We start from the raw sequence: 27,220 nt of genomic DNA on the forward strand, positions 1-27,220 counted from the left end.
ATTACGGCCGAACGATACGGACTACCAAAATTCTGCCTGTGGTGTTTTAATCGGATAGATGTGTACCATTTTTTGTGAGATTTGGACAAAATCTGTAGGAGGAGCAGAAAGTGTGTTGAACCTCGCCTCCACGTTTTGTAACTATAGCGCTTACGGTAAGGAAAAAATACTTCAATGTGAGTTTTCGCATTTTCCCATTCAGTCAATGGGGAAATTTAATGAACAAATACATTTATATAAATTAAACTATACAACATTTCTCTTAGCAAAATACAAGCACACCATTCCCGATGAAGCCGGTCAATTTGACATATGGGTCAAAACTGTGGGAGGAGTAGCAAACCAAACTTTAGGGTTACTCTAGCATAATATTAAAGTACTATAGTCTAGTAGTCTACAGTAAGTAAACATTTATTTTATTTGTGTTACCAAAATGCGTGTACTGCCACTACATCAATAGTCAACATTTTGTTTTGCCTGTGGTGTGAATCCTATTAATGATGTTTTGAATTGATTTCCTGCATCTGATTCACATCTGATGTGTGTGTAACCTCTTTTCTTTTTTGACGGTGAAATTGACTTCACAATTCACATCCAATTAAACTGTTTCTGAGCTGCCCAAAGACACACAACTTGATTTATTGATGGAAATAAATATAAGAATAAGCAAATTCAATACAAAAGTGGAATTAGTACAGGCTATATTGCATGAAGTGCAATCCAATGAGTTTATCAACAAATGCTTGTACAGTATTTTCATCCCCACACAACTTTTCCCCTTTCATGTCAACACGTACAAACACACATGGTCCTGACCTCCCTGGAGCCCTAAGCTAAATTCTGCTAAGCGGCTGTCCTACCTGACCTGTGAGCCATGTAAACCATTTGCTATTGCCACACAGTCACACCTGACTGAGTCTCTGCGTGTACTGGCTGATGATCCAGCATGTCCTCTACTGAAATTATAGATAATGTTATTATTTTATCTGCTGCATCAGGCCCATTGAATCCACCCAGATTTCATTTTATATAAAGTACATTTTCAAATATGCAATTCTATTTATTCTCACTTGAATATATTTACTGAGAGATCAGAGATGTGCATCCATAATGCCCAGCTAATCATACATTTAAATTCAAAATGTAATAGTCATTTTAAATCTAAACCTAAACCTTCACTGAGACTGTTAATCATTGCCTTGTTTCAAAATGATGTGCGCCTATGAGGAGTGCCATCCTTCCCATTATTGTCTGGGTTGTTTCCCCATCCACACAGAGGTTGTTGCTGGAAAATTATAGCTTAATTTCATGCAAGCGCATATGCATACACAGCCCTGGAAGTGGCTGGCAAGCAAGCAAGTCACAGTTAGACCAACAGACGCACTGCCCAGCTCAGTTAGTAAGACCAGACACACTAGAGAGGGCTGCACTGCAAGCTGGCACATCAACACAATGTAACCGTCATTTACTGGCATCAAACTAGGAGAGGAGCTCAGCAAACACAAGTTTACCTGATTGCTGTTCCCACAATACAGTGCACTCTCGTGGCGTTTCTTCTTTTCTTTTTTGTTCCATTACCAGATGTTACTTCCACTTCACGCTCTCATCAAAGTTGTAACCCCTGCTTTGACTTGAGTGGAAGGTGTAATTTGCTACACAACTTGCATAGTGACTGTATAGGATTTCCTGGCTCTATCTAGTTGTGTCCATCACAGACAATTTTATTTTATATGTTGAGGGTAGCACAAAAAAATTGGTGATTTAACCTTTGAAGAAATCAGGAATGTTCAAAACAATTTATTGTCTTTAGTTTATAATAATACATCTGAAATTGAGTTTACACCTGGGGTAGAAAGTTATAGAGTGACAAGCTGCCACCCTACTGTATGCCAATTGCCAACCTGTAGAACCACCACTGCAGCTGCTCAGCTATAGACAGCCTAGCCTACACATCCATTTGTACATTAGGTTTAGCAGCACTGCAGAACAGGTGGGTACACCAATGCTGACAAAGATTTGCATTGTGGCACTTTAGGCAGCAGTCTCACTCCATCATTATAAGCCATGTTGACGTTGAGTTTTTGCATACTGCTCTTTCTGTCGCGGCGGCGCAAGCAAGCAGATCGGTGTACAAAAAGCTTTGAATAGTGTGGACTTCACAGAAGCTGAACATGCACATACTAAACTTACGAACAATCATCTTAGTGGGCATATACTGTATAACATTGACATTCCTTCAGCAGGGAGGTTAATTGCAGTGAAAGTTCAGCACAAGGTGGCACTTTCACTCATTGTGGTTTTTGAGCAATAATGTTGAAATTAATGTTCCATCTGACTTCCTCATGCTAAGGGCACACCACATCATATCTTATCTCAGGTACTATCTCTATCTACAGGTACTGTGTAAAAATACATATATATTGTTTCTGTTTTCTTGTCTGATCCTCACCCTCACCTTCCCTTCCTTTTTTCACTTGGTACAGCAGGGGAACACATAATAAGTAGTCCTTAAAGGTAGTTGTATTCCATTGGATAACCTTCTATTGTCAAACAGCTCACGAATCCAACTCCTTGTTTGCCCATTATTGACACATACATCACAGATAAATATCTTTATCACCAAATGCTATGCTTATTTCCTGAATATGTTGTATGTGTTCCATTGTACAGATGTTGAACATCTGCACTGGGTCCAGACACTGAAAGATGCACATATGGCTATTGAGGCTAATCTGCATTGGGAATGTAGAGCCCGTGCTAAGCCTAAGCCTACATACAGATGGTTAAAGAATGGGCAGCCACTCGCAACAGAGGCAAGTCAACTAACTGACATTGAGAATATCCTGTCAAGTCTAGAGTTTCCTATATAAATAGCCACTGTACCTGTCTCAAGCCATTTCCATCTTAAATCAAAAACACTACACGAAATGTGATCTGCTCCATAGAAATCAATCAATTGGCTGTTGCTTAAGCTTATTATGCCTGTTTTATCTGATTGTAATAAAGGCCTCAAGTTAGCTTATAAAGATCACCAGCACTTACTTTAAAGTCCTTTTAGGATCTCTATTCCTAAATTACAACGGAATTAGACAGCTTTTTTGTGTACACCAAATCTCACTCTAAAAGCTCACAACTTAGTAGATCTTAGTAGATCAGCTATTTTTGTGTGGTTAATAATGGTGATGACCCAGACCCAGCAGCAGCAATGAACAAATGTTTCGGTCCATGTCCTTCCTCAATGTGATTGTTGTGACGTAGTTTAGATGGTAATCTTAACGGGTGACTGTGATATGTTATGGCCCGGGACATCTGTTGATGGTTACTACAGATATAGTATTGGGAACATTGTGAAATCAATAATTATTCCGAACTGGTAGAACAGGTCATAGATGTTGACAGTTTTGATAATTAAACAAACCAACAACATGGGATTTATTTGCTTTTAAGAAGCTTTATTTATTATCAAAATAAACTGACACATACTGTAATCTGGTAAAAAAAAAATATATATATATATATATATAATATAATATGGATAAAATAACTTGATTTACCAAATAAATGTTAATTTATTTATATTGACATTGAATACATGCAAATTCATAAAATAATTCAAAGATCAAACTTTGTAATATTTCCAGGGAAGGGTGCATGTGGAAGATGGAATATTGGCCCTATCCAGCATCAGTCTGACAGATTCCGGCATGTATCAATGCCTAGCCGAGAATGAACATGGATCTATCCATGCCAGCGCTGAGCTCAAGGTTGTGGGTAAGCACTGGCAGTTTGTTTGCTTAGCATTGTTTACAAAGACATGATCGAACCACAGACAAGGCCATCATCCTGTGCACACCAATCATGCTGCCAATAGAATGAAAACACTTCGGACAAAACTGTTATAATGAACACTGAAAAGTGTGTGTGTGTGTGTGTGTGTGTGTGTGTGTGTGTGTGTGTGTGTGTGTGTGTGTGTGTGTGTGTGTGTGTGTGTGCGTGTGCACGTGTGAGTGTGTGTGCGTGTGTTTGTACCATGGAATGCGATGATTTGATTGGCTGAGCACGGAATGTGATGTACTGTATGATGTATAATGTAAGATATATGATGATGTATGATAAGAGCGCTCCTCACTTCACACCTCACAATCTCCCTAATTGGCTTGATGCATAATTGTTGCCCCTGCACAAAGCAAAGCATTAATGGCCTTATGCCCCGTTCAGATACAAAGAAGCTGGAAAAATAAAGCATGCGAAAAGTATTTTTGAAGCAGCTTTTTTTCACTGTAAAGGGTATGTTTTCTCAGCCTCCCAGCCGGACTTCAGCAGAAGCCCCGTAAAGAAGTCCACTCTGGTCCAGCGAGGCGGTGAGGTGGTGATGGAATGCCGTCCCCATGCGTCCCCCAGGGCCACCATCTCCTGGCGGAGAGGAGGCCAACTCCTGAAGGACAGCAAGAGGTAGGGTACAGTATTAAATGCCTCGCTGCTTTGATAGCCTTTGGTTAAAGGGGCTTCCCTTTGTATTTATTCTTATCTCTGGGGCTCATTGCTATTTATGGGTCTCCTCAAGGGTATGTTGGATGTCATTGTTGTATAAGGTGTTGGCCTAAGTTTCAGTGGATTTCTAAGAGGAGCACAATGTTATATGGCTGGCATTGGCTGCAGAAGGTTTAATGTTGTACATTCACAGCTGGATATAAGACTACATAGCACACTAACACTACATTCACATGAACTACAAGACGGTCCACCTGTCGTTTTTGGCCGGGGACCCCCGGAAATGCTTTGGCCATGTCTCACGACCCCCGCCCTGCAACCCCCCTCCCCACCCCCAATATAAACTGACTGCAAAAATAACCTTAATCATAGAGAAAATATATCATAAATGAATACTGAAACCAGATATAATCATTAAGGAAAGTTCACGCATGCACTATGTGTACTATGAAAACTCTTCATTTCCATTTTCCAGCCATTCAGTTGCGACCTGAGGGGTCGCGACCCACGGGTTGAGAACCCCTGTAATGGAGGGTATGCACGTGACATCATCATCAAACCCGGAAGTTATGCAGGAACACCTACGGAGTGGCAAAAAACTACTTTCTGGCCTTCACAGCCCATGCATCCAAACAGAAAATTTTAATCTGATTGCATTAAACTAAAATCACTTTGCCTGTCGCTTTGCCACTCGATTTTGCCATTAACTTTATGCATGCGCAATTGCGCATACCCTCTATAATAATAATAATAATATCTAATTTATAGGCCTATAGCGCTTTTCTCTGTACCCAAACTAAAGTCGCTTATATGGAGGATTAACTCAATACGATGAGGAAGGAAACTTAGCACTGTATCTCATTCCCCGAGTTCTTCATGTCAAAGAGCTGGATGCAGAACAGAGATCCAGTACAGACATTCTGTCTGCAGAAACTTCAGCTCTCAGAGAGGCAGGATCTGACAGTATCCCCGAGTCAACATCGTGAGGCTACGATATATGACACACCACTCATTAGGATTTAAGGCCTAATCTCAGACAGCAGCTCTGTGCTTGTCTGTGCGTTTCCGCACGCCGCGTGGGATGCCTGGCCATGCAAGAAGTAATAGTTCAAGTTCACTACAAAAACAAGTCACTTCATGTGTGTATAGTGAAAGAGGAGGGGGAGAAATTGAAGCTGCACGCTTCACCCTGTCCACGGTAACATTGTGTGGGTTCAGGCAGCTGCCTGGGGAGAGGAAAACAGTATAGACAATGCTTGACTGTGTCACTGCAGGCATCCATATCCAGGTGCAAGCTCCAGTCCAAGCTGTGAGTGCACAATGTCTGCAGACCTCAGACTTATCAGTTTGACAAGAAAATAAACAGAAAGTCCAATTTTTGCCCAGCGTTAGAGAGGGATATTGCACCTTGCAGCTCGAGGCCAGTTCTGCCCTGTTGAGTGTCCCTGTACTGCTCCAAGACTCCTCAGGTTCTCTCCATTTAAAGAGCTAGAAGTAGGTCAATGGAAATTAGGGAGCGCAGCACCTGTGATTTTACTCCCATGTGCAGAGAAGATCAAGTGGGGTAACACCTGCTATCAATCACCCTCCCCAGTGGACTATGCTGAGAGAATAGCTATTGTCCCTGATGCTGGCATTGTGTAGTTCCTTTATCCCAGTGGGGTAATGTTGGGGAATTGGGGCGCTGTGTGTGTGTGTGTGTGTGTGTGTGTGTGTGTGTGTGTGTGTGTGTGTGTGTGTGTGTGTGTGTGTGTGTGTGTGTGTGTGTGTGTGTGTGTGTGTGTGTGTGTGTGTGTGTGTGTGTGTGTGTGTGTGTGTGTGTGTGTGTGTGTGTGTGTGTGTGTGTGTGTGTGTGTGTGTGTGTGTGTGTGTGTGTGTGTGTGTGTGTTCCGTCCAGTATGTGGGTGTGTTTCGTGTCAGCCACACATGCTTTAATAAAGTTTAGATGTCTGTATTGACAGATTGTAGAGGGTGTGCCGTGCCTCCTCACTTGACTTGGAACTTGTCATTACAGACTTGCGACATAACTTGATACTTGCCAAAATAGTTCAAACCAGCTCTGGTAAATAGAAATATTTAATAGTCAATTTTTCTCCAACATCCATCCATCATAGTCAAAAGCCCAGATGTTATTTTTTTCTAAGTACACCAGTGTTTCCACTGTGTGTGTTCAACTGCAACACTGACAAAGCGTTTCAAAGACAGCAACATTTCTTCATAATACATTAGAAATATAGCCCAGTCAGATGCATTATGAATCTGATTGGGTATTAGCTACGACTTCATAGGATAATAAACAATAACCTCAACGCTGAAAAGGATTGGCGTGTGCATAGCACTTATTGGCACTGTGCAAATTGTGTGCATGCAGAAATCATTAAAGTGTCATGCACTTTAATTTTCCTTGAGCTTGTTTTAGCCAGCAGTGAGTGTATTCAGTATTCAAGGAGCACATGACCATGTTTCCAGGCTGTTTCAAATATATGCAGTTAAAATCCCCTGCCTCAGATAAGACGAATTCCAAAATCATATTGGATGAAGAATCCCATATTGCATTGGAATCCAACTTTCAGCCTTAAGCTGATTGCCTTTAAACTTAATTTTCAGTATGTGTATATTTGACAAATTGTCATGCTATATAATTGCAGAATTATATTTCCCCATGGGCCATATGTTCTTTTATAAATAGAATGCAAAATGATCATAGAAGTCATCCTCACAATCTAGCCTGCATGTTCACTTAAAGGGATAGTTCACAATTTTTTAATTTAAGTTGTATGAAATACTTGCCATTAATGTAGTGGTTGCAACTGTATTAATTGATTGCCCGAGTCCCGTGGTGGGGGTTCTGCTCTGGTTTTGGTGAATATTAAGTAGTTCCGGTCATTTTGTGGGGGGCACTGGGGTCACTAAACGCAAATTAATCCACAAAACTAATAATTAGTATTGTAGACCTATTTCTAAAATATTAGCGCAACTTTGTGAACAAAAGTTGTGCTAATTGATTGATTAACATTTCATCCTCAAACAGGCATACACACAAAGCTGTCAAAAATAATAGTAGTATAGAGCAGGCAGCCAAAGCTCAGCAACTACAGTAGCTGATTTGGCAGTTGATCAGTAATATAAAAGATCTTGTGGCTGCCCCTAGCAGCTCTTGAGATGCAAGGAATTGAAATAGCTTACAATATATGATATATGGATTAACATTTCACATTTGTGGTGCCCCTTGTAAGGCTGCACAATATCTCGTTATCGTATTGTTATCGAGCTATGAACATGCACAATATCAGTATCGCAAAAAACGTCAATATATCACACTCCCTCTTTCATGCTTTTGTTGGTGTGTGTGTGTGTGTGTGTGTGTGTGTGTGTGTGTGTGTGTGTGTGTGTGTGTGTGTGTGTGTGTGTGTGTGTGTATAGGGGGGGGGGGGGGGGGGGGCGTTCGTGAAATAGCTTTTGGCTATGGTTGTATAGAGGTCTCGTGATATGTGGTTCAAATGGGTTGATTTGGACGATGATTTTTGGTTTTCTATGTAAAATAAGAATGCACCCACAGGGGCACAGACCAGAGATCATGTGTCGTATTTGTGAGTTTCTGACAAAATCTGTAGGAGTAGCATTTCCAGTAGGTGGAAATGGGCGTGACCTACATACAGTATGTGAGCATTTATTTTTAAATATTGTTTGGATTCTTTAGTCTCTTGGGTCCCACAGCAGCTTGTCATTATCCAAAACCACGGCCCCCTCACGTATTAGAAGGACACAATCAATCACCAGAAAAAAGTATGGGTGTTTTTGATGAATCTCTCATGGTTAAAATGGAGTTTGAAGGTATAATGGGTTTGTATAGGAATGGGGCGGGGGCAGCTAAAATGAATATCAAATATCTAAATACTGAATCAAGTAACTTAAAAACTGTCTGGGTGTTCACATAAGACGTAGATGATGAAATGAAATAACCCTTTAAAATACAAATGAATGAATCAGAAGTGAAAGAGTTGTGTCACTCACAGTTCAATATCCTTATATATTTAACCCCCTTGCAGAATGGGACAAATGTTTTTTAGTGTTAACAGACAGCGTAGCGCCATGACTTGTCATTCTCACCAGTCTCCCCACTCTTTTGGACTGTGTCTCAAATCAATAATGTGCTGCCACGTCTCCATAGGCTTTCCGTAACTCACTGGACCTGCCTTAACATGTGAGCTGTGGGATTGATTAGTTATCATATTTTCCAAGGGTTGGTCATGGGGAAAAGGAGAAAGAAGTGATTACACAGGCAGTGCGTCCGGACGAGAATAGAAATGCTCGTTGTGGAACGGGATTTGTCCACCAAGCAGATAGTTCTTTACGTTTCTATTTGTTTTGCAGCTCATTGCCCCTCAGGTCATGTTCTCAGTGCGCCTCCATCACTCAGCGTTTGATATTTTTGTCAATAAATCAGTGCAAAGCACCCACTGTCAGACATGCTCTCTGGGTCTCTGCTCAGGCCGAGTGAATACATATTTATTCTGAGGAGCAGCTAAAGGGAAATTGTTTGATTTCCAAGCTGGGCTGCTCATAGCTTGCAGCTTTTGTGTTTGATTTGCCGCAACCAAAGGTCACATGTGAACACATTATCTGCATCATTTATGCATATGTTACATGCTTTCTCACTTGTCTTTTTGAAAATAACATGCCAAAATAAGTCTCCATGTACTGTCTGTTGCTTCTGGAATATAGATTACAGTGCTATCCAGGGAAACGCCTGCTGGATCCTCCTTGTTTTTCACACTTGAACAAAGCGCTATCTAATTTATTAGTCTCTTTTCTACATTTCCACAGGATATCCCTTCATAACAGGAAACACGAGGGAAGAAACAATAACAACGAGGTTACTGTTTTGAGTGCAGCTTTATAGTCATGCACTGTTCCATTAGATTCAACATCTCAATCCCCAAAACCTCCCTCCCTTCCTGAGACCAGAGAGTGTTTTTCAGTGAGATGGTTCTATCTGACTATCTCAGTTTATTACCTTTCAGGGAGGTCTTTTACTGTGTTGATAGTGACTCTGTACTCTAGAATGATGAAGCCACCGGTGAATATTCCATTCACGCTCTCTCTACAGCGCACTGTACTGTAGTTCTGTCCATTGTCTACCGCTGTGTGTCTAATTAATAGAAACATTCCATGCAATTCCATGTAAATATGTTGTGCTCACTGCTCAGACAATGATATGTTTTGTGTGCAAATGTGCTCCTATTGAAGATGGTGTCTCTGAAGCACCATTAAAATGAATCAGAGGGGGAAAAAAGTTAAAAAACTAAAAGCTGTGAATGTAATTAATAGCATCCTGCCTGGTTTCTTCAATTAATTAAAGAACAAAGCATACAGTTACTGTAAATCTTCAGTATTCATTTTACACACGTGTTCGAATGTAACCAAATGGACGAATAATAAGGTTCCATGTTGTTTTGTACGTGTTAAATGAACACATACGATTTTACTGTGTAACTGATTGCTAGTGGCTAGCCTGTGATATGGAATCATGTAGCATGGTTTCTGTTTTCTCAACCTCTCCAGACAGACAATCATGGATGACGGCACCCTGCGTATCACCAACATCAGTCAGACGGATGCGGGGAGGTACTCCTGCGTGGCCAGGAACCAGTTTGGAACGTCCAGTAGCACGGGCTCGCTGGTGGTTAAAGGTACCTTTCTGCCCACAGGTTTTACTACCATTTAAGCAGATGGTTTAAACCTTTGTTAAGGGGGAAAAAAAATACTAACCCAAGCATGAAATTGATAATAAAATATATAGTCATTTTATGTTCCTGCTGGTTTGACAGAAATATAAGTCATCCATGGTTTTGTCAGCTGTGAGTTATGGTCCAGACTGCAGAGTGTGGGGCCCAACCGTTGGCATCTATATTACTGAGAGAGAAGATCTTTCTTTCTTTTTTTGCCACCAACATTTTAATTTGAAAAGAGCTGCTTTTGCAATTTTGGATTTGAATATTTAAATAATGGGTGATTATACACACACAGAGAGAGAGAGAGAGAGAGAGAGAGGGAGGGGTGTTTTTATTCCCATTAAGAGTTGACATTGTGATAGCTGTGTTTAATTATTCATTGTTGGATTTTAGGCAAAACGTTCTCTTCCAGATGGAAGTTAAGTGGAGGTCACTTTATTACACCTTCTCCCACCTTCCATTAGCACAGCAGACAAATTAAGATTCATTATGTTCTCTACTTATCTACTTTTTACATTGACACGGTGCCACAGGCAGCAATAAATAATATGTTGTAACTAATAAAGTGCACGAGGTAAGATAAAAACTGTTTATCCCCCAGGGTAATTTCAGGAACATTTTACTTAAACCCCATGTGTATAATGAGTTATAAAAATCCATATTATGCATTACAATCTGTCTAATTACAGTTATACTTATAAGCATGCAAGTACTCATAATGCCTTATATTACAATAATCATAATACATTATGAAGCATTTCATAATGATTCATAAGTAGCCTATCATAACACTTCATAATTCCAAGACACTTTTGTCTTGTATAGTGCTCAGAACTTCCCGGTTCCCTATCCTCTTCACTTCTCCTGGGTCTGTCAGAACTTCCCGGTTCCCTATCCTCTTCACTTCTCCTGGGTCTGTCCCTCGCAGCGTGCCCAAGGCTTTCGGCCTGTCTTGGGATTATTCTTTCTTGTTGTCCCTGCATTTTCTGTCTAATTTGTTAACTCGTATGAAGTAAGAAGCATACCCAACACAAGGTATATTGAGTGTATTACACGATGATTAGCTGGTTTTGTTTTAATGCAGCTTTGATATGAAAACAGCACACGCTATTGAGAAGTGAAGCGTGTCTCATCTCCTCGTCGGTCGACTGTGTGTGTGTGTGTGTGTGTGTGTGTGTGTGTGTGTGTGTGTGTGTGTGTGTGTGTGTGTGTGTGTGTGTGTGTGTGTGTGTGTGTGTGTGTGTGTGTTTGTGTTTGTGTGAATTATATAACAGAGCCAACCAGAATCATAGTTCCTCCTCTGAGTTTGGATGCCACAGTGGGACAAAGCATCGTGTTGCCATGCGAGGTATTCACTGATTCCTCCCTGGATCCTGTCTTCAAATGGTTCTTTAATGGCAAGCCCATTGATTTCAGCAGGCAGGATCATTTTGAGATGATTGGAGGGGTACGTACAGTTTCTAATACATGGTAATAATTCCCTGTTGTGGCGTGAGAAGTGGAGTAGTAAAAGAGTATTGTAAATAATCAGAAATTTTGACAAAATAGTGGAAGCCCCTAAACCGAGACATAATATTTGAAGTTGGATTTCTATATTTAAGCTCATGTGCTATAAAGCTTCTACGCTTCATGCAGTCATGACAGGAGACTAGGCCTTAGGTATAAAGCCTGCAGACAGAGATGAAATCTCCCCAGTGTAGAGGTGATCTTGTGAGTAAATCATCTGTCAGCTCTCTCAACAAAGGAGCGCAACCCTGTTTGATTACAGGATTTATGCTTCTCTAGGAGCAGACATGTCACGCTAAAACCTGTATCATACTGAGCATCATCGCTTTCACCTTTAAACTTCAGTGAGCCATTCTTAAAAAAAAAAAAAGGCTCATAGAAATTGAGAACATTGTGCTATGTGATTTACAAAGGCCAAAAGTCTCTTTACTACCCACTGCAATGCACCAGTGATTCAAAGTAGCTAGTCACCGGTGATGAAATATGTCTTCTCATTAGGGATCTGCTGGTGACCTGATGGTGAGGAACATCCAACTGAAGCATTCTGGAAAGTATGTGTGTATGGTGCACACTGAAGTTGACACCGTCTCAGCAGCAGCAGACCTGATTGTCAGAGGTAGGCTACAGTATGCTCTTTTGAAGGAAGTAGGGACTTTGCACATTTCTACTTATTGTTTATTGGAAACTCCCTTCAGATGAGAACTGTCTCTGTAGACAGCTGTACAGTAGGTTTTTAGCAGCAGGGTTCTATGGATGGCAAAGTCATGTATGTAAGACTTTTTGGCCCCCTAGAAATGGCTGTCAATAGTCAAACTTGCACATTGACAGCAGTAAACTGCTGACATCAGGAATGCCATATACATGACAACCATCTCGGCTCCAAATACGCTGACGAAGATTCCGTTAGTGCCTGCATGGAGTTCGGACAAAACACTGCGCTGAGTAGCTACTAGCTGTCGGCCAAGTGCACCAGTTAAGCACCCTCAAACTAGAGGTCTTGTATGAGGAGGCTTGGCCCTTAGCCTGTGGCCTCATGCCTATGACCGAATCACAGTTGTGCCTCTTGTGATATTGCTTAATTCATTTGACACCTCTCTCTAACAGACACTGTATTTTCACCAATGATCAGTTGATGCATATTTAGCTGGAGCTATGAAGCGCTAAATGCCTTTTCTTTGGGGCCTGCCATGCGTGAATCTACTGCATGTAACCTTGATTGATTGCATGTTGCTGTTTGGGCTGCTGCTCTAATGTAAAGCTGAGTGTTGTTGTCTCTGGGGCCTGGCAGGGCCTCCCGGTTCCCCCGAGAGTCTGCTTGTGAGTGGAATCACTGACACCACAGTCCGGCTGTCCTGGGGGTCTGGACCTGACAACCACAGCCCTGTCACCATGTACATGCTGCAGGCCAGGACCCCCTTCTCCATAGGGTGGCAAAACGTCCGAACAGGTACTGTAGCATACCAATGTCACCTGGCTACTGCAATTTATACTGGTACTTTGTAGACACAGTCATAGTAATATAGTGTAATGTAAGACATTTCACAGCAACACTGTACTGAATTATGTGAAAGTGGCTTTATTGCTACACCTACAGTTTAATGCGTGGTCCTTAAACTGGTGGAAGGATACAATTATTTGTCCTACAAAGAACTTTTCAAATAAATGTACTAAAGTACTCAATGAGAGAGTCGTTTTTGGATACCATCTGACCGGTTTATTACCTAGAGTACTGCATTGTTACTGGCCTGTAATAAGGGTTAAAAAACTGTTTGACATATCCTATTACATTATTGGACATGAAAAAGTTTTTTCGGGCCCTGGTTACCACAAACTTTGGAAGTCAGTAGTTTGGATTAAGGCATAATGGAAATGCCCAAAAATGTGTAATTTTCATTTAAATAGAGAGACAGAGAGACTCACGTAACTAAACAAACACATTGTAGATTATTATCAGAATATAGAGCTTTATAACAAATTAACAGAGAAATATATCAGCTAAACCACCATCAAAAGTACTTTGCAGCAACCATGACCCTTTATATTATTATTCACATGTGGAAATGTAATTTGGTTGAAGAAGAGTTGATGATTCTGTTTAGCCAAAAGGTGTTAGAAAGAAGATTCTTTTTTATGTCTATTTGAATGTCATGTCACTGCATTCAGTGTTTGTACTATATTGGTTAGTTGAGATATCTGAATTCAATTTTCTTTAATCCTAGTTCCTGATTCTGTGCGTGGAGAGATGTTGCATGCAACTGTGAAAGATTTGAACCCTTGGGTGGACTATGAATTCAGGGTCGTAGCAATCAACAGTGTGGGTGTAGGAGAAGCCAGCATGCCATCGACACAGATCCGAACCAAAGCAGCAGGTAACCCCTCACTTCATTGTTTCACTTCTTGCCAACCCCACCAATCACAGTGAGGAAATGTGAGTTTGCAGTCTGCTTTATTTATTTCTCTGTATGACAGCTCTTTTTAATCCTACAATTTTAACTGGTTTTCACACCAGTCCACTGCATGGCTAATGAGGTTTTGTCATTGTTAACCAACTCAATGAAGAAGAAATACATTACCCGCATAGCCTGATTGACACAAACAATGTTTGATTTGATTTAGCAAACAGAATAGACAAGACTAGAGTTACTGTAATTTATACATCTGTTTGTGATGACAGGATGACATATTTTCACTGCGCTAGCAATTGTCACAAGTCACGACTCAAGAGGCATTATATTTTTAAGCATTTAAGCACTCATACTTACACTGCTGTTTACATCAGTACTGCAAATTCTGCCACTTTGAATTAATGTCTGTATCAAGACGAAGCATATCAAATACACCATGCACGCCATAAAGCAATGGCATGACAGCGTCTCTTTTTGAGGCGACAGATTCCATCCTGCTGGTTCAATCAAGAACGGAGCAGGTCCCCTGTGATGTCTCACACATGGAGACGATATACTGTGCCTGCCTATGAGCAGCAGCATACATGGGTGGTCATGCCACTGTCAGATCATGCATATGTGATTCCCCTGCTAAGTGATTAACCTGGAAACTATAGTGTCTTATGGAAATAAGATGCTGTCCATACAGTACCTGAGGTAAACTTGGGCAAAGCTGTCTACTTAAAATTCTATCACTTTAGACAGTGTGGAGTTACAACCAAAATGACATGAATTCCCCGCTTTTATTTTCATTGTTTATGTAGTTCCAGAAGTTGCACCCGTAAACGTGAGTGGAGGTGGAGGAAGTAGAGGAGAGCTTGTCATCATATGGGAGGTGAGAGGATCACAGGCATGAAATGGCCTTCATTGTGGCAGACTGCGTTTCACATCTTTTGACATGAATGGGATTTTGTTAGAATCATTTGCAGCAGTGTGGCTTCAATTGAGCAGATTTTTTAATTAAAAGCAGAGCTGAAGTGATTTGCAGATTGCTGTTTCTCGTGTGGTGTAAATCATAAAAGATACTGAGCCAATTAATGCCAATTGCGTATACATAAATCAAGAATTACGCATTGAAGGACATTAAAGTACCGGTATGTAGTTAATTTGAATATTTTATACAAACTTTGCTCAATACAAAACGGTGCCAAATTTGCACTTTTGAATGCCTTGTTTAGTTGTTTTATAAGGTAAACTTTAGTTTTACATGTCAGCTGCATTTCCCATGTGTTAAGTACACAGAGTAAAATCCACTGTGTTATTTTAACTCAGAGTGTAAAAAGTGACTCATAAGGGCCATCTACTTAACCCATTTTTGGGTGGGAACCGCTTTTGCTGTTTTAACTAAGCATTATGTTATAATTTAGCTATTGAAAAATAGCAGATCTACAAGCTCGTAGCTATGAGCTTGTAGATCTGCTATTTTTTTAATATTGTGAAAATGAGACACAAATCTTTGAAAATATATTCTTTCAGAAGACATTTTTATTTTATTTCGACATCAAGCCTAAATGGGTTAATCTGTGTAACAGAGGCGAGGAAGGGATATCATGTCTCTCACTTCTCTAGCCAATTCCAGAGGAACAGCAAAACGGAGAGGACTTTGGATATGTTGTGGCTTTCTGCCCACTTGGTGCCAGCACCTGGATCCAGACAGTGCTAGCATCGGCCGATGCGTCCAGATATACTTACAGGAATGACAGCATCTCACCGCTGTCCCAGTTCCAAGTGAGAGTCGGAGTCTTCAACAGCATGGGTGAAGGACCTTTTAGCTCTGTGGTCATCGTGTATTCTGCAGAAGAAGGTATACCCACTTACCTGTTACGTAATTCTAATATGCAAATGTGCACCTTCTCTATTTTTGCCATCTGGAATTCATAATTCATGGTCTGCCCTGTGTGTGTGTGTGTGTGTGTGTGTGTGTGTGTGTGTGTGTGTGTGTGTGTGTGTGTGTGTGTGTGTGTGTGTGTGTGTGTGTGTGTGTGTGTGTGTGTGTGTGTGTGTGTGTGTGTGTGTGTGCGCGTGTGTTCAGAGCCATTGGAGGCTCCGTCCAGTCTGTGGGTGCGTTTCGTGTCAGCCTCTGAGATTGAAGTGTACTGGGAGCCCATCCCTCCCGGCTCCAGCACTGGGAGGATCATTGGATATGAGGTATGAATAAAGAAATACCTATAATAATAATAATAAGGAGGAAAAAAATAATCAGACATTAATCTTTAAATGATTGGCACTACAATAAGCTGTCATTCATTAGAAGGTGACTGTGGATGGATGTTTGTGTGAAGTGTTTCAACACTGACGAAAGGCTTGTGTTTGAGCAGCAGATTTTTCACAGTTTAATCTGGGGAAACGAAGGGGTTTGTTCACAGCTGCTCCAGTTTCCCACAGAGCCCAGCGCACCAACCTGCCTGAGTGCTGCTCACAGAAACGAAAGGTGTGAACATCATTCACTGCAGGATAAACAAACACCTTCCCTAGCTATGGATGTTGAAACTCTAAAGGGAGATAGCATTGGTCATGTAGTTAATACATTGCGTTTGCTCAAAAGGCCTAGAGGAAGGGCAGCGAGGAGATGATTTGAGGTTGATCCAAGAGAAGCAGTGCAGCTGTTCTCAGTGAAAAAGCAGTATTGGTGCATTCAAATTTGAGATCGTGTAAATTATGAAGACAATACTGTACATATATTGCAGTTGGAGAGAAGGACAAAATATGTGGTTAGGAAATGTTGTGGTTAGCAATAAGCAATGATTAATGTGACTATTTGTTCGACTTGTAGCACAGCATGAAGATTTCAGGTTTGCAGTATATATTTTGGGAAGTAATATGTGTTAGCGAGGATGCCATTGTTATAAAAGAAAAGAAAGCCTTCATAGACAACATGATTGATGTTGGTGAAATGGTTGAAAAAGCATTAGTAACTTTGATCACTATAATAAGTTCTCTAGTATGTCAATGGCAGAATAGTGAAAGTAGAGCTCCCCTGTGGTTTCACTTGGCATCAAATACTCAAAAGTTCTCTTGCATATTAGTTATTTTAGAAGAATTTCAAGAAATACATTTCCGTAAAATTTCTTCAGAAAATGAGGCCCCCGGCTATGCACGCTCGCACACATGCACACACACACACACACACACACACACACACACACACACACACACACACACACACACTGCTGTTCTATCTTCTGTGTACTTTTTCTGCTAAATACTGAATGAATCTGTATCAGGTAGACTAGAGAGTATTATCTGGGTCCAGTTTCAAGATGAGTAAATTAACCCATTAATTTCCAGAGTTAAAATTACATTGTCTATAGCTGCCCTTGCCAGACATTCCGGACATTTTCACGAACCTTTGAAAAATCATAGAATATTATTCTTCCCAAAGATCCATCCACCAATCACTTTGAAAGAGGCTGTAGAGTCGGGAAAATAAATGTGCCATCGCGATAATCCCTTAAAAGTTATGGGCAGTTGAAGGTGGCTTGTTTTCGCCAAATACCACCATGCAATATCCTAAACCAGCTGAAAAATGCCATCATGATGATATGTACAGTACAAGTTAATACAAATATAGCATATGCACACTTTCAACATAATAATTGATGAGGGAAAGCACAGACATTTTCAACAATCGTTATTACACAATACGTACACATACACCAATGATCAGACAGTACTACTCAAATGTCTTAATTTTGTGTTTGGAATGTATATATAGCATTGGCATTCAGCTGCTGAGAGCTTAATTCGTTAAAACATAGCTATACTTAGAAACATTTTTGATTTTCGATCTAAAGAAATGTAATGTTTTTCTCATGGTCGAATGTGTGTGATGGCAATTATGTGTCTGATGTTCCTTTTCATTATGATCTGTAATTGTTCCCTTGCCACATTGTTTACGCTAATTTTTATATTTACATTCTTTGAAAAGGGTCATTCCCCTTGGCATAAGTAAAGTAAGTAAGTAAGTCATTTTACAAGTCTTTTGAGTACTTCATTATTTATATTTATTCTGTGAGGAATTGGATATTGTTAAGAAATCACTGGTCAGTTTCCTGACCTTCTGCAATACGTTTGTCAACAATTACAGTGAACACATACATTCACAGAAAACCATTCATTACCTGATGTTGTTGAGTTATCAGGCCCCAGTGGACTGTTCATTAGCCTGCCTTGAGCCCGACGCTCTCTCTGTTTGTCATGTCGCCTGCTCCCGCACACACTCACACACACACACACACACACACACACACACACACACACACACACACACACACACACACACACACACACACACACAGTTACGAGATGGAAAAGACTGTGACAGAAAATAAAATTAGAGCCTGATTGATTGACGCCTGTGGCCTGCCAGGCCCCCTGGGCTGCAACCCCTTTGTTTAAAGCCTGTGCTTTAAACTGAGCCTGCCTCAGTGTTCAATTAACTCTACATATTACTGTATGTAACCACATTTGTATACTCTCAGAGTTAAATGAACACATAATTTTAATATCAAAACAGAACAAAAGAAATGCAGCCTCTTGAAGGATTTTTCATTGAATGCCTTCAATTCCAATTTACACATTTACACGTCTGGATAAAGCTAGCTGTATAAAATGTCCAGGGCGTAAGAATATCCAGGATGCATGGAATACAGATAGTAACCTGATCACTCAAGTCACATTAGGAGGTGGTCAAACTGAGATTAGGCTGCATTGCTACTGTAAGTGCAAATGCTATAACATTTCCATCCACATGCATTTACGTCTCTCGTTTCCTGATCCGGACCTCATAAAACCCTGTAGACTCAAGACACGCTCCATATATGGCCAGTACAGAATGAATTCCATATGTTTATCTGACCGCCCATGCCAAAGTGCTAGCACTCGCCCAGCAGTCTGCCGCATGCCGTCACCCAGGCGGATGCGTGCCCTCAGGGCGTCTTACTGGTTTACTATGAAAAATATATAATGATATGCTCAATGCTCGGCCTTCAATTTTAAAAGTCACCTTAGACGACAGGGATAACAATAAACCAGTCCATTATTTAGAGCACCTATAAATAATGGTGTTGCTTGTTCTCTAATTCCTACTTTAATCCTCACAATGTAAGTATTACTATGATACATTTTTTTATTGGCTTTTTTCCTATCAATATCTTTTGTGCACAACACATTACAAAGACACATAATAGGACAACATACATACATAGATATAATTATTTATAGTCATGTTTACATATAGTTTTGAGTTGATTGGATATGGCGCACCTGTGTCCCTAGCCTTCTTTGACCGCCAACAGAGTGTTTTTTTATTAGATAAAGGGATCTCTAACCACATGAACCCAGAGTCCCTATTCTGATAACATTAGACAAGAATAGCAGACCTACAAGCTCACAGCATGTGAGCGGACCCTGGGAGACACCAGAACATCATCTCTTTGAATTGTGTCCTTCCGTTTGTGATGAGAATAGTTGTAATATGGAGAAAAACACTGATAATCAATGTCTCTTGTTTAAGACATTGAAATGCACCAGACTACTTGATAAGTGAGATGCACACTTTGAAGTGAAAGCGATCGTGCATTCAGTGAGAGTCTCCCTAATGCCAGCCATTATAGTTGAACACTTAAATCATAGCGTCCCTATTCTGGGAATCTGGATGAACATTTGCGGAAATAATCATATTTACAATATTCACTAAGGTGTGATTAAAATGTTGCACTAACTGCAACAAAAAACTAAGCATGATGATCCACATTTCAACATTTGTGATGCATGTTTACTGCCAATAAAATAATTTCATATCTGGACTCTTTGGGACTACAAGACACCTTACACACCATGTCCCCATAATATATTGGTCTTACTCTTGACTAAGCTCACAATACTAGATTTTTTTTTTTTACCACAGGATGGTACCATTTCTACTGCTAGATGCCTCCAAGGGGGCTGTGGGTACACAAGATCAAACATTTACCTGCCATCATTGGTGTGGATGTCAAATCCAACTGTCACTAGAGGCACAGAATGGGATGTTACTTATCAAGTATAACATCCTGTGAAAAAAGCTTGTTGAAGTGTGTTTGAATGAGTGACTTTCCACTACTCATTCTAAACACTACACAAACAAAAGGTTTATCATGGGATAGTTATGCTCCAGAAAAGCTTTATTCAGCGACACAGCAGGCAGGACATACAACGTTTCGACCGTGAAACAGTCGACAACGGTCGAAAGGTTGTATGTCCTGCCTGCTGTGTCGCTGAATAAAAGTATATGTTTTACTCCGCAAGTAAACAGAATCCGATGTCTAAAAATGGGCAAAGTATCGCTTTAGCCGGACAGTAATTGGGTCATTGTGTTTTGTCTTCCGTTAGTTGGTGCCACATGCCACTAGCCTGACACTAAGCTTGAAGTTTCATTTCGTTTCACTCTAATATTCGCCAGAGCATTTGTTTTTATGGTCGTGGCTAGCGATTCGGAGGATGTAGCCAGGCTATTTTCCCACTTAAGTTGTCTAGAAATATAACTGCCACTGTTTTCCTGTTTGTTTGTTTTGGGCCAGGTTCTCTGTTGGGAAGATGGGACTCTAGAGAGTGAAGCAGAAAGAGTCAGGGTCAAGGAAACAGCAGCCCTGCTCTCTGGCCTCAAGGGAAGCACAGCGTATCTCATCTCAGTCAGGGCTCTGAACAGTGCTGGACTGGGACCGTCCACCCCTGTGTTTAACATCACCACCAAAAAACCACGTGAGTCTACAGCTGGTACAGAACACAATCAGAATGCTTTATTTATTTCTTTTTTGGGGGGGTACTGTACCAACGGGTAAAGCAAATATCTGATAAGTGACAACAGGTACAGTTCATTTACATGTACTGTATACTATAGATGCTACCTGAGATCAAGCAAACTATACCTAAACAAGCATTACTGCCACCAAACATTATTTGAGAAAGATAGAAAGACATACTACTACAGTATGCTTCTCTTGAGGTGTTGTGAAGATGACATTCTGATTTAATCCGATTCCAGAATGACATGTTCATGCTAGCTTTTGGATGTATTGAAAGCATGCTAGAAAATTAAATGCTAATTTTACAGAAATACAGGGTGATTAAATAAAGACTGATTACTGAAATGCCTTAAACATAATGAGATAATGTTGGAATTAATTATCTGTATTTGCTAGTAACATGCAACTGTATAATTACATATCTTGTAGCTCCAAGTCAGCCCCCTGGGAATATTGAGTGGAACTTGACCAACTCCAAGATCTTTCTAAATTGGGAACATGTCAAGGCAATGGAGAATGAGTCTGAGGTGACGGGATACAAGGTGAGAGTTTGTCAGAGTAATAGCTGGAACTGGGGAAACAAATACAGCCTCAGCAGCTGTCACCTCAATAAATGGTTCTCTCATTGCAGTGGAAAGATAGTCTTGCAGCACTCCAGTGTCACATTATGGATTGGCCCTGTCTGGCCTTTCAAAATTAAAAGATCTGTTCCAGGTGATAAACCGAATAGCATCGTGCCACAGAGGGAATTCAGCTTCATCCAACCAGCACAACAATGAATCTTATTATTCACTTTGCATATTATGTAAAAGAGAGCAGTATCTTTGATAATGTGATTCACCTTTTTATTTTTTTTACTGTATGATTGCAAATTGCCCAGAGATACATAAACTTGCTCATTTCTGTCAACACATTTGATAAAGAATCTGAAAAGCCCTTTTGTAAGGTCTACAGTGTGTGTGGAGCAGAACAGTTTAATAATTCAGCGATGGTGCTTCAGTGAATTAAAGAAAATATATTGTTTCCTCCATTCTAAGACTTAATCTGCTGCAGTTAATTTTGGCTACTCACTGCCTTATTATTATGGTATGTTTCTTTTGACCTGTTATGAAAGTTAACCCATGATTACATCTGGTATTTTGCACTAAACTGAAATAATGTACACGAATGCAATACACAAAGGTACTGTACAGTATATAGAGGATGGTATTTGATTGCACACAATGCTCTACCAATCTAGGTATCTGCCAGCAGCTTGAATCGCTTTTCACTGTAAAATGTTACTGTGTTGGCTTCTTAATTTCTCAGATTTTTAGGATTTTAGAATGATAGCTCTGGGACCCTCGCTATTTCTCTGTCTCATCCTCAGGTTGTGTACCGTCAGAACTGGTATGGCAGAACTAACGTGCTGGAGACCAATAAGACCAGCGTGGAGCTGCAGATTCCCTCTGGAGAGGACTACCTCATTGAGATTAAAGCGCTCACGGACGGAGGTGATGGCAGCAGCAGCGGTCCCATCCGGATACCAAAGATGTCAAGTAAGAGACTGCAGCATTTCTTATTACAGTGGTTTTCAAAGTGAAAAGAGGGGGAAAAGATTGTCGTGCTATTTAACCAATTGTCGTTATTGTCAATTGTCAAAGACTATTAAATAAAAAAACGTAATAATATAAATTTTTTATCCATTTCTCAATGTGGCCCTTAGCCAGGGGTCCAATAGTTTGAGAACCAGTGTCGTAACATGATATATTTATAAGCAACTTCACATCTACATGCATACTAGATCTTAATTTTGCTTATTCGATGCTAAAGCTCCATGTAAGACCTGGACGGAGACATGTTTTTGACTGTTTTTGACTAGGTTTGTGTGCCATTAGAGCTAATATTAGCCTGCTTTTCTTCTTTTACAGGTCTCAACTCAAAAGGACATGTTCATTCAGATCCAAGAAAGATATTTGTTTTAATGTTTTGTATATGTTCAATGTTGACTTTATAGATTACAATACCTTGAAATTACAATACCTTAATTTATTTAGAGAAATGTATCCTTATATTTTAAAAGTTGCTTCTACATTTCAGAATTGTGTAATAAACCATTATTCAGCAATGGGCTGTAACCACAAAATGTACTGTGGAACCATTTGCAACAGCCATATACCGATAAAACTAAAATCACCTTTGATTTCAGCACCAGTATGATGCTCAAGTCTTAATGAAGGTTATTATTAGCTTTAGTTCGAGCCCACTTACTTTTGATTATTATGAATGCATATGAAACTGGAGCATTTTTTGGGTTTCCCATCATCATGTTTTAACTTGATCTCAACTTTAAACTCAAGTCCAGAACGTTGGTTCTTGACTTGTTATCACTACTCACAACGGTATAGAAAAGTGGATGCTGCCAGAAAGTCAACGATTTGGTTCTGTGCTTATTCACATTTATTTTACACATAAATGTCTTGGGTAATGTCTTGCAACCTGAGGAATGAGTTTGCAGCTTTATGGACAAGGGTCCAAAAGGAAAAGCTGATGAGGAAAACTGCTCTAGACTAGAGACAAAGGTGCCTTGCCTTATATAATTTGCAAAAGGGCAGTTTTATTGAAGTACAATGTTATTTAGACATACTTGTGTCATACTTGTGTAAAAATATTGTTTCTTTACATTCTGATATAAGTGTAACAAGGAGATAATTTGCCACCACACGGTACAGATAAAATAGGTGAAGGCAGGAGGTGCATTAGACACCAAGCAAGGATAGGGAGGGGGGGGGAGTTTCTTACATTTTGTTGTGCTACGACCATGGACATAAGCTAATAGTTAATAATACATTATAGTACAGATATGTCCACAGAGCCCTACTTCCATTCCTACATCCATATTTTTTATTTCAATGGGCATACCTTAGCAGCTTTAAAACCTAAACATAGGTTTACGTTTTTCAAACGCAAGATATTTCTCATACGCTTAAACACACTCTTAATGTGCTATTTCAGATGAGGGTGAGACAGATATGAGAGTCATACAAGCAAAGCAAAATACATTTGGTCTGCGATCATTAATAAAAGGGCAATGGCACATCAAAACAGACAAATTAAGAGGACAAAGGAGAAGCACTTGTTATTGAGGTCTGAATCGATGGGACTACCCTCGGCAAAGGACTCTACACAAATCTGTCATCATGAAATGAGTGATGCTCTTAGCATCCTGTTTGAAGAGGTTCAATCAATTTCTTCATCCTTTAAATCAGGCTGTCAAGTGGACACATGAATGTTGTTAGTCAGTGTCCAAAAGCACACTTCTACACACAAAAATACACCCTTTGATACCACTTTTATTTCTAGGTGTTCAATAAACTATTGAGCTGATGTTTTAACATATTACGCAAATTAAAAAGCAGTGTGCAAAACAACACACACACACACACACACACACACACACACACACACACACACACACACACACACACACACACACACACACTATTATTGGTAAATATATTAAGAGTCATTCTAACTTTAAATTGTTTTTTTAAAACACATAACAACGGCAGTTGCTATATTTCTTTCCTTTCAGCTATTGTCAGCAATGTACAGTATGAAGCAGAAACACTGTGATAACAAAAATGGATCAAACATATCCAAGCTACCATGGGGGTATGTTTACTACCATACTATACAGTTGTAAGTTCTAAGTTGCACCTTTTTATTTCAATATGCTTTATTTCAATATGCTTGTTAATGTCTCAATCATGCTTGTTAATGTCCCAATTAGTTATGTTAACTGTTGATGTATCAGTATCAGTATCATTTAAATGTTTTGATTGTTACTGTAAACAGTGTAAAGAATCATTACGGCTGTGTTCACACTGACAGGTCAGATTTGTGGCGTATCCTGATTGGAATCAGATTGGTTTTATTAATTCTGAACCGTGAAAGAAGCACTTGGAAACTAAAGGTCAATATTGTAGCCTACATATTCCTTCCGATATCGGAAAAATCTTCCGTTTCAGACAGGCTTTCTGAACTACTTTGGACATCAGAATGACATTAAAGGAAGTTATCACCTCCCTGACAGTTCGGACTTGTATTGCACTTGATGAGATTTGAACCATTTTCCCAGGTGGTTTGAAATGCAATTAAAATCTGATTTCTAAAGATGTTTACACTGAATCGTGAATTATACTACACAAATATAATCTGATCAGTCAATCAGTCAGTCTTAGAGATCAGATTTGAGAAACAAATCAGATTTGCCTGCAGTCTTAAAAAGCATTTGGTAATACCTTAGCTTTTGACAAAAAATGCAATTTGCCAATAGCTGCAATACCATGGTTCTTTCTGCAGTAACAGTTGACCATTTATTTAAATTTGTGTAACCTTTTTTTTCCACATTTTCAATTTTGTGATGAGAATTTCAGAAAAATGTTTGTATTGCCCCCCCCCCCTCCCCCCCCCATTGAAAAAATAGTTTGTTTCTTGTTGCTTAGCAAACTTACGTTGCTTTAGAATCTGAATACCGTTGTATTAACATGCAAAATATCTCTATGAGATGATAAGACTCAATAAAAATTCACATTGAAACCCTCCAACTAGTCCGCTATTTTTTTAATCTTTTATCAAATCCCCATCTTTTGCCATGGCTGTGAGGGTGATAAGCTTGTGGTGATTGGTCAGCCTCTGTTTCTTCCCAAGGGGTTATAAGGCAGCTGATCCTTTTTTATCCTTGTAGCCTAAATGTCTGACTGTACCTCGTGCTGTTTACATGTCTAAAGTATTCAATCAATCAATCAATCAATTAATCAATCAATCAGTGTAGCTAAATTGCCATGTCAAACATGGAAAAAACTCAGCCACTAAACATGGTTGCTAAAATTGTAGCCTGAAAACCAGACGAATCTGCCAGTGCCCTCGGATAGTCTGTAAAATCATGTCTGTGGAACCTCTGATTAGCCGATATAGCTTGTAGATCTGCTATTTTCGGCGCGAGACACTAGCACACAACTGTATGTATAAATCAGGCTTTATAGTTCAGCCAGGCGCAAAGGAACCTAAACACAGTGTGGGGAAACCTTAAATATTTCACGCCCCAAACCTGACAAACTACAGGAAGAAAGTAGTCTTGCGTGGCCAGACTGTTGACTCTCACAATTTTCAAATGCTTCCGTTGTACAGTCTGAATGAGCACGGATGAGTGGATGTGACCCCCCCTCCCCGCTTCCGTTTCGTCTTTAGTCGTGCAAATTTCTCCTAATATATTATAAATCAAAATCAAATTTTCAGGAACGGAAATGACGAACAGATGCCAGGATAATGCCAAGAGGATAATTAAATCTTTTCGTACAGCTGCAATGTTGATGAGTTTGACGTCGTATAACACAATCAGATAGGACTTTTCTCTTTGGATGTATGGGCTGAAAATTGTACCTATAGTTACCACCCTTCCATTAACATAATGGCAAGATGCCCGCGGTCTGCATATGGTCAATTGTTGTCTGGCTAGGCGAAACTAGGAAGCAAGCAACACAGGCTTCTCCCTACTGTACCTCTCTTAAGACACGTACACCTTCCCCTTCCAAGAGAGTGTCAAGCCTCAGAACAACACAGTGGCTACCAAACCAACCAAAAATGACACTCCGATGTTCCTTTTTATATTACCCAGAATATCTCCCAGACTACGCAGTGCTGACAATCAATCACAGACAGACAGACAGGGTTTTTGGAGGTATTAAAACGACAATTAAAATAGGACGGGTGGGGGGATCAACATATGGAAAGTCAGAACAGGTCAGCTCCATATATGGAGATCTAAGCTGCACTAATAACTTTGGGTCGGGCCCGTCTAGAGTTTGAATGGACAGGTATAACAGTCAAAAGGGAGACATCGAAGAGGAAGGACGGGTGGGGAGGGATCAACATACAGTATGGAATGTCAGAACAGGTCAGCTTCATGTAGATGGAGGCGTGATGTCATGAGGTGTGACCACATATGGAGGCGTGATGTCACGAGGCGTGACCATATATAGAGGTGTGATGTGACACGGAAATGCAGGTTTTCATAGTAATGGCGACCGGTCGCAATAACATCATGTACTGTAATATGCTTTCAAATTGCTTTTTACCTGTGTTGCACTGAATGACATTCTGACAAAATTCCGGACATAAGTGATTTTAAATACCTTTTAGATAGACTATAGTATAGAGCGTCGCAGTCCCACCCCCTTTCATGACGACGAAAGACGTTTACGGCGCGGACAAATTA

The 27,220-nt window shown here is 40.1% G+C and overlaps 1 protein-coding gene across 1 annotated transcript in view; it reads left to right on the forward strand.

Moving 5' to 3' along the window:
* Nucleotides 1-23,467, forward strand: part of cntn6 (contactin 6) — a 36,427-nt gene extending 12,960 nt beyond the window's left edge. The window contains exons 8-22 of the mRNA XM_080788279.1: nucleotides 2,671-2,813; nucleotides 3,642-3,771; nucleotides 4,302-4,452; nucleotides 10,057-10,184; nucleotides 11,501-11,673; nucleotides 12,231-12,348; nucleotides 13,021-13,179; nucleotides 13,952-14,101; nucleotides 14,941-15,011; nucleotides 15,746-15,980; nucleotides 16,209-16,324; nucleotides 20,737-20,917; nucleotides 21,391-21,503; nucleotides 22,331-22,499; nucleotides 22,872-23,467. Coding sequence (XP_080644405.1) covers nucleotides 2,671-2,813; nucleotides 3,642-3,771; nucleotides 4,302-4,452; nucleotides 10,057-10,184; nucleotides 11,501-11,673; nucleotides 12,231-12,348; nucleotides 13,021-13,179; nucleotides 13,952-14,101; nucleotides 14,941-15,011; nucleotides 15,746-15,980; nucleotides 16,209-16,324; nucleotides 20,737-20,917; nucleotides 21,391-21,503; nucleotides 22,331-22,499; nucleotides 22,872-22,957 — 2,123 coding nt within the window. The 3' untranslated portion in view covers nucleotides 22,958-23,467. The remainder of the gene's footprint in view (nucleotides 1-2,670; nucleotides 2,814-3,641; nucleotides 3,772-4,301; nucleotides 4,453-10,056; nucleotides 10,185-11,500; nucleotides 11,674-12,230; nucleotides 12,349-13,020; nucleotides 13,180-13,951; nucleotides 14,102-14,940; nucleotides 15,012-15,745; nucleotides 15,981-16,208; nucleotides 16,325-20,736; nucleotides 20,918-21,390; nucleotides 21,504-22,330; nucleotides 22,500-22,871) is intronic.
* The last annotated feature ends 3,753 nt before the right edge of the window (nucleotides 23,468-27,220 follow it).

The sequence above is a fragment of the Protomyctophum bolini genome (assembly GCF_963924005.1).
Source record: "Protomyctophum bolini genome assembly, chromosome: 2".
NCBI classification, from domain to species: Eukaryota; Metazoa; Chordata; class Actinopteri; order Myctophiformes; family Myctophidae; genus Protomyctophum; species Protomyctophum bolini.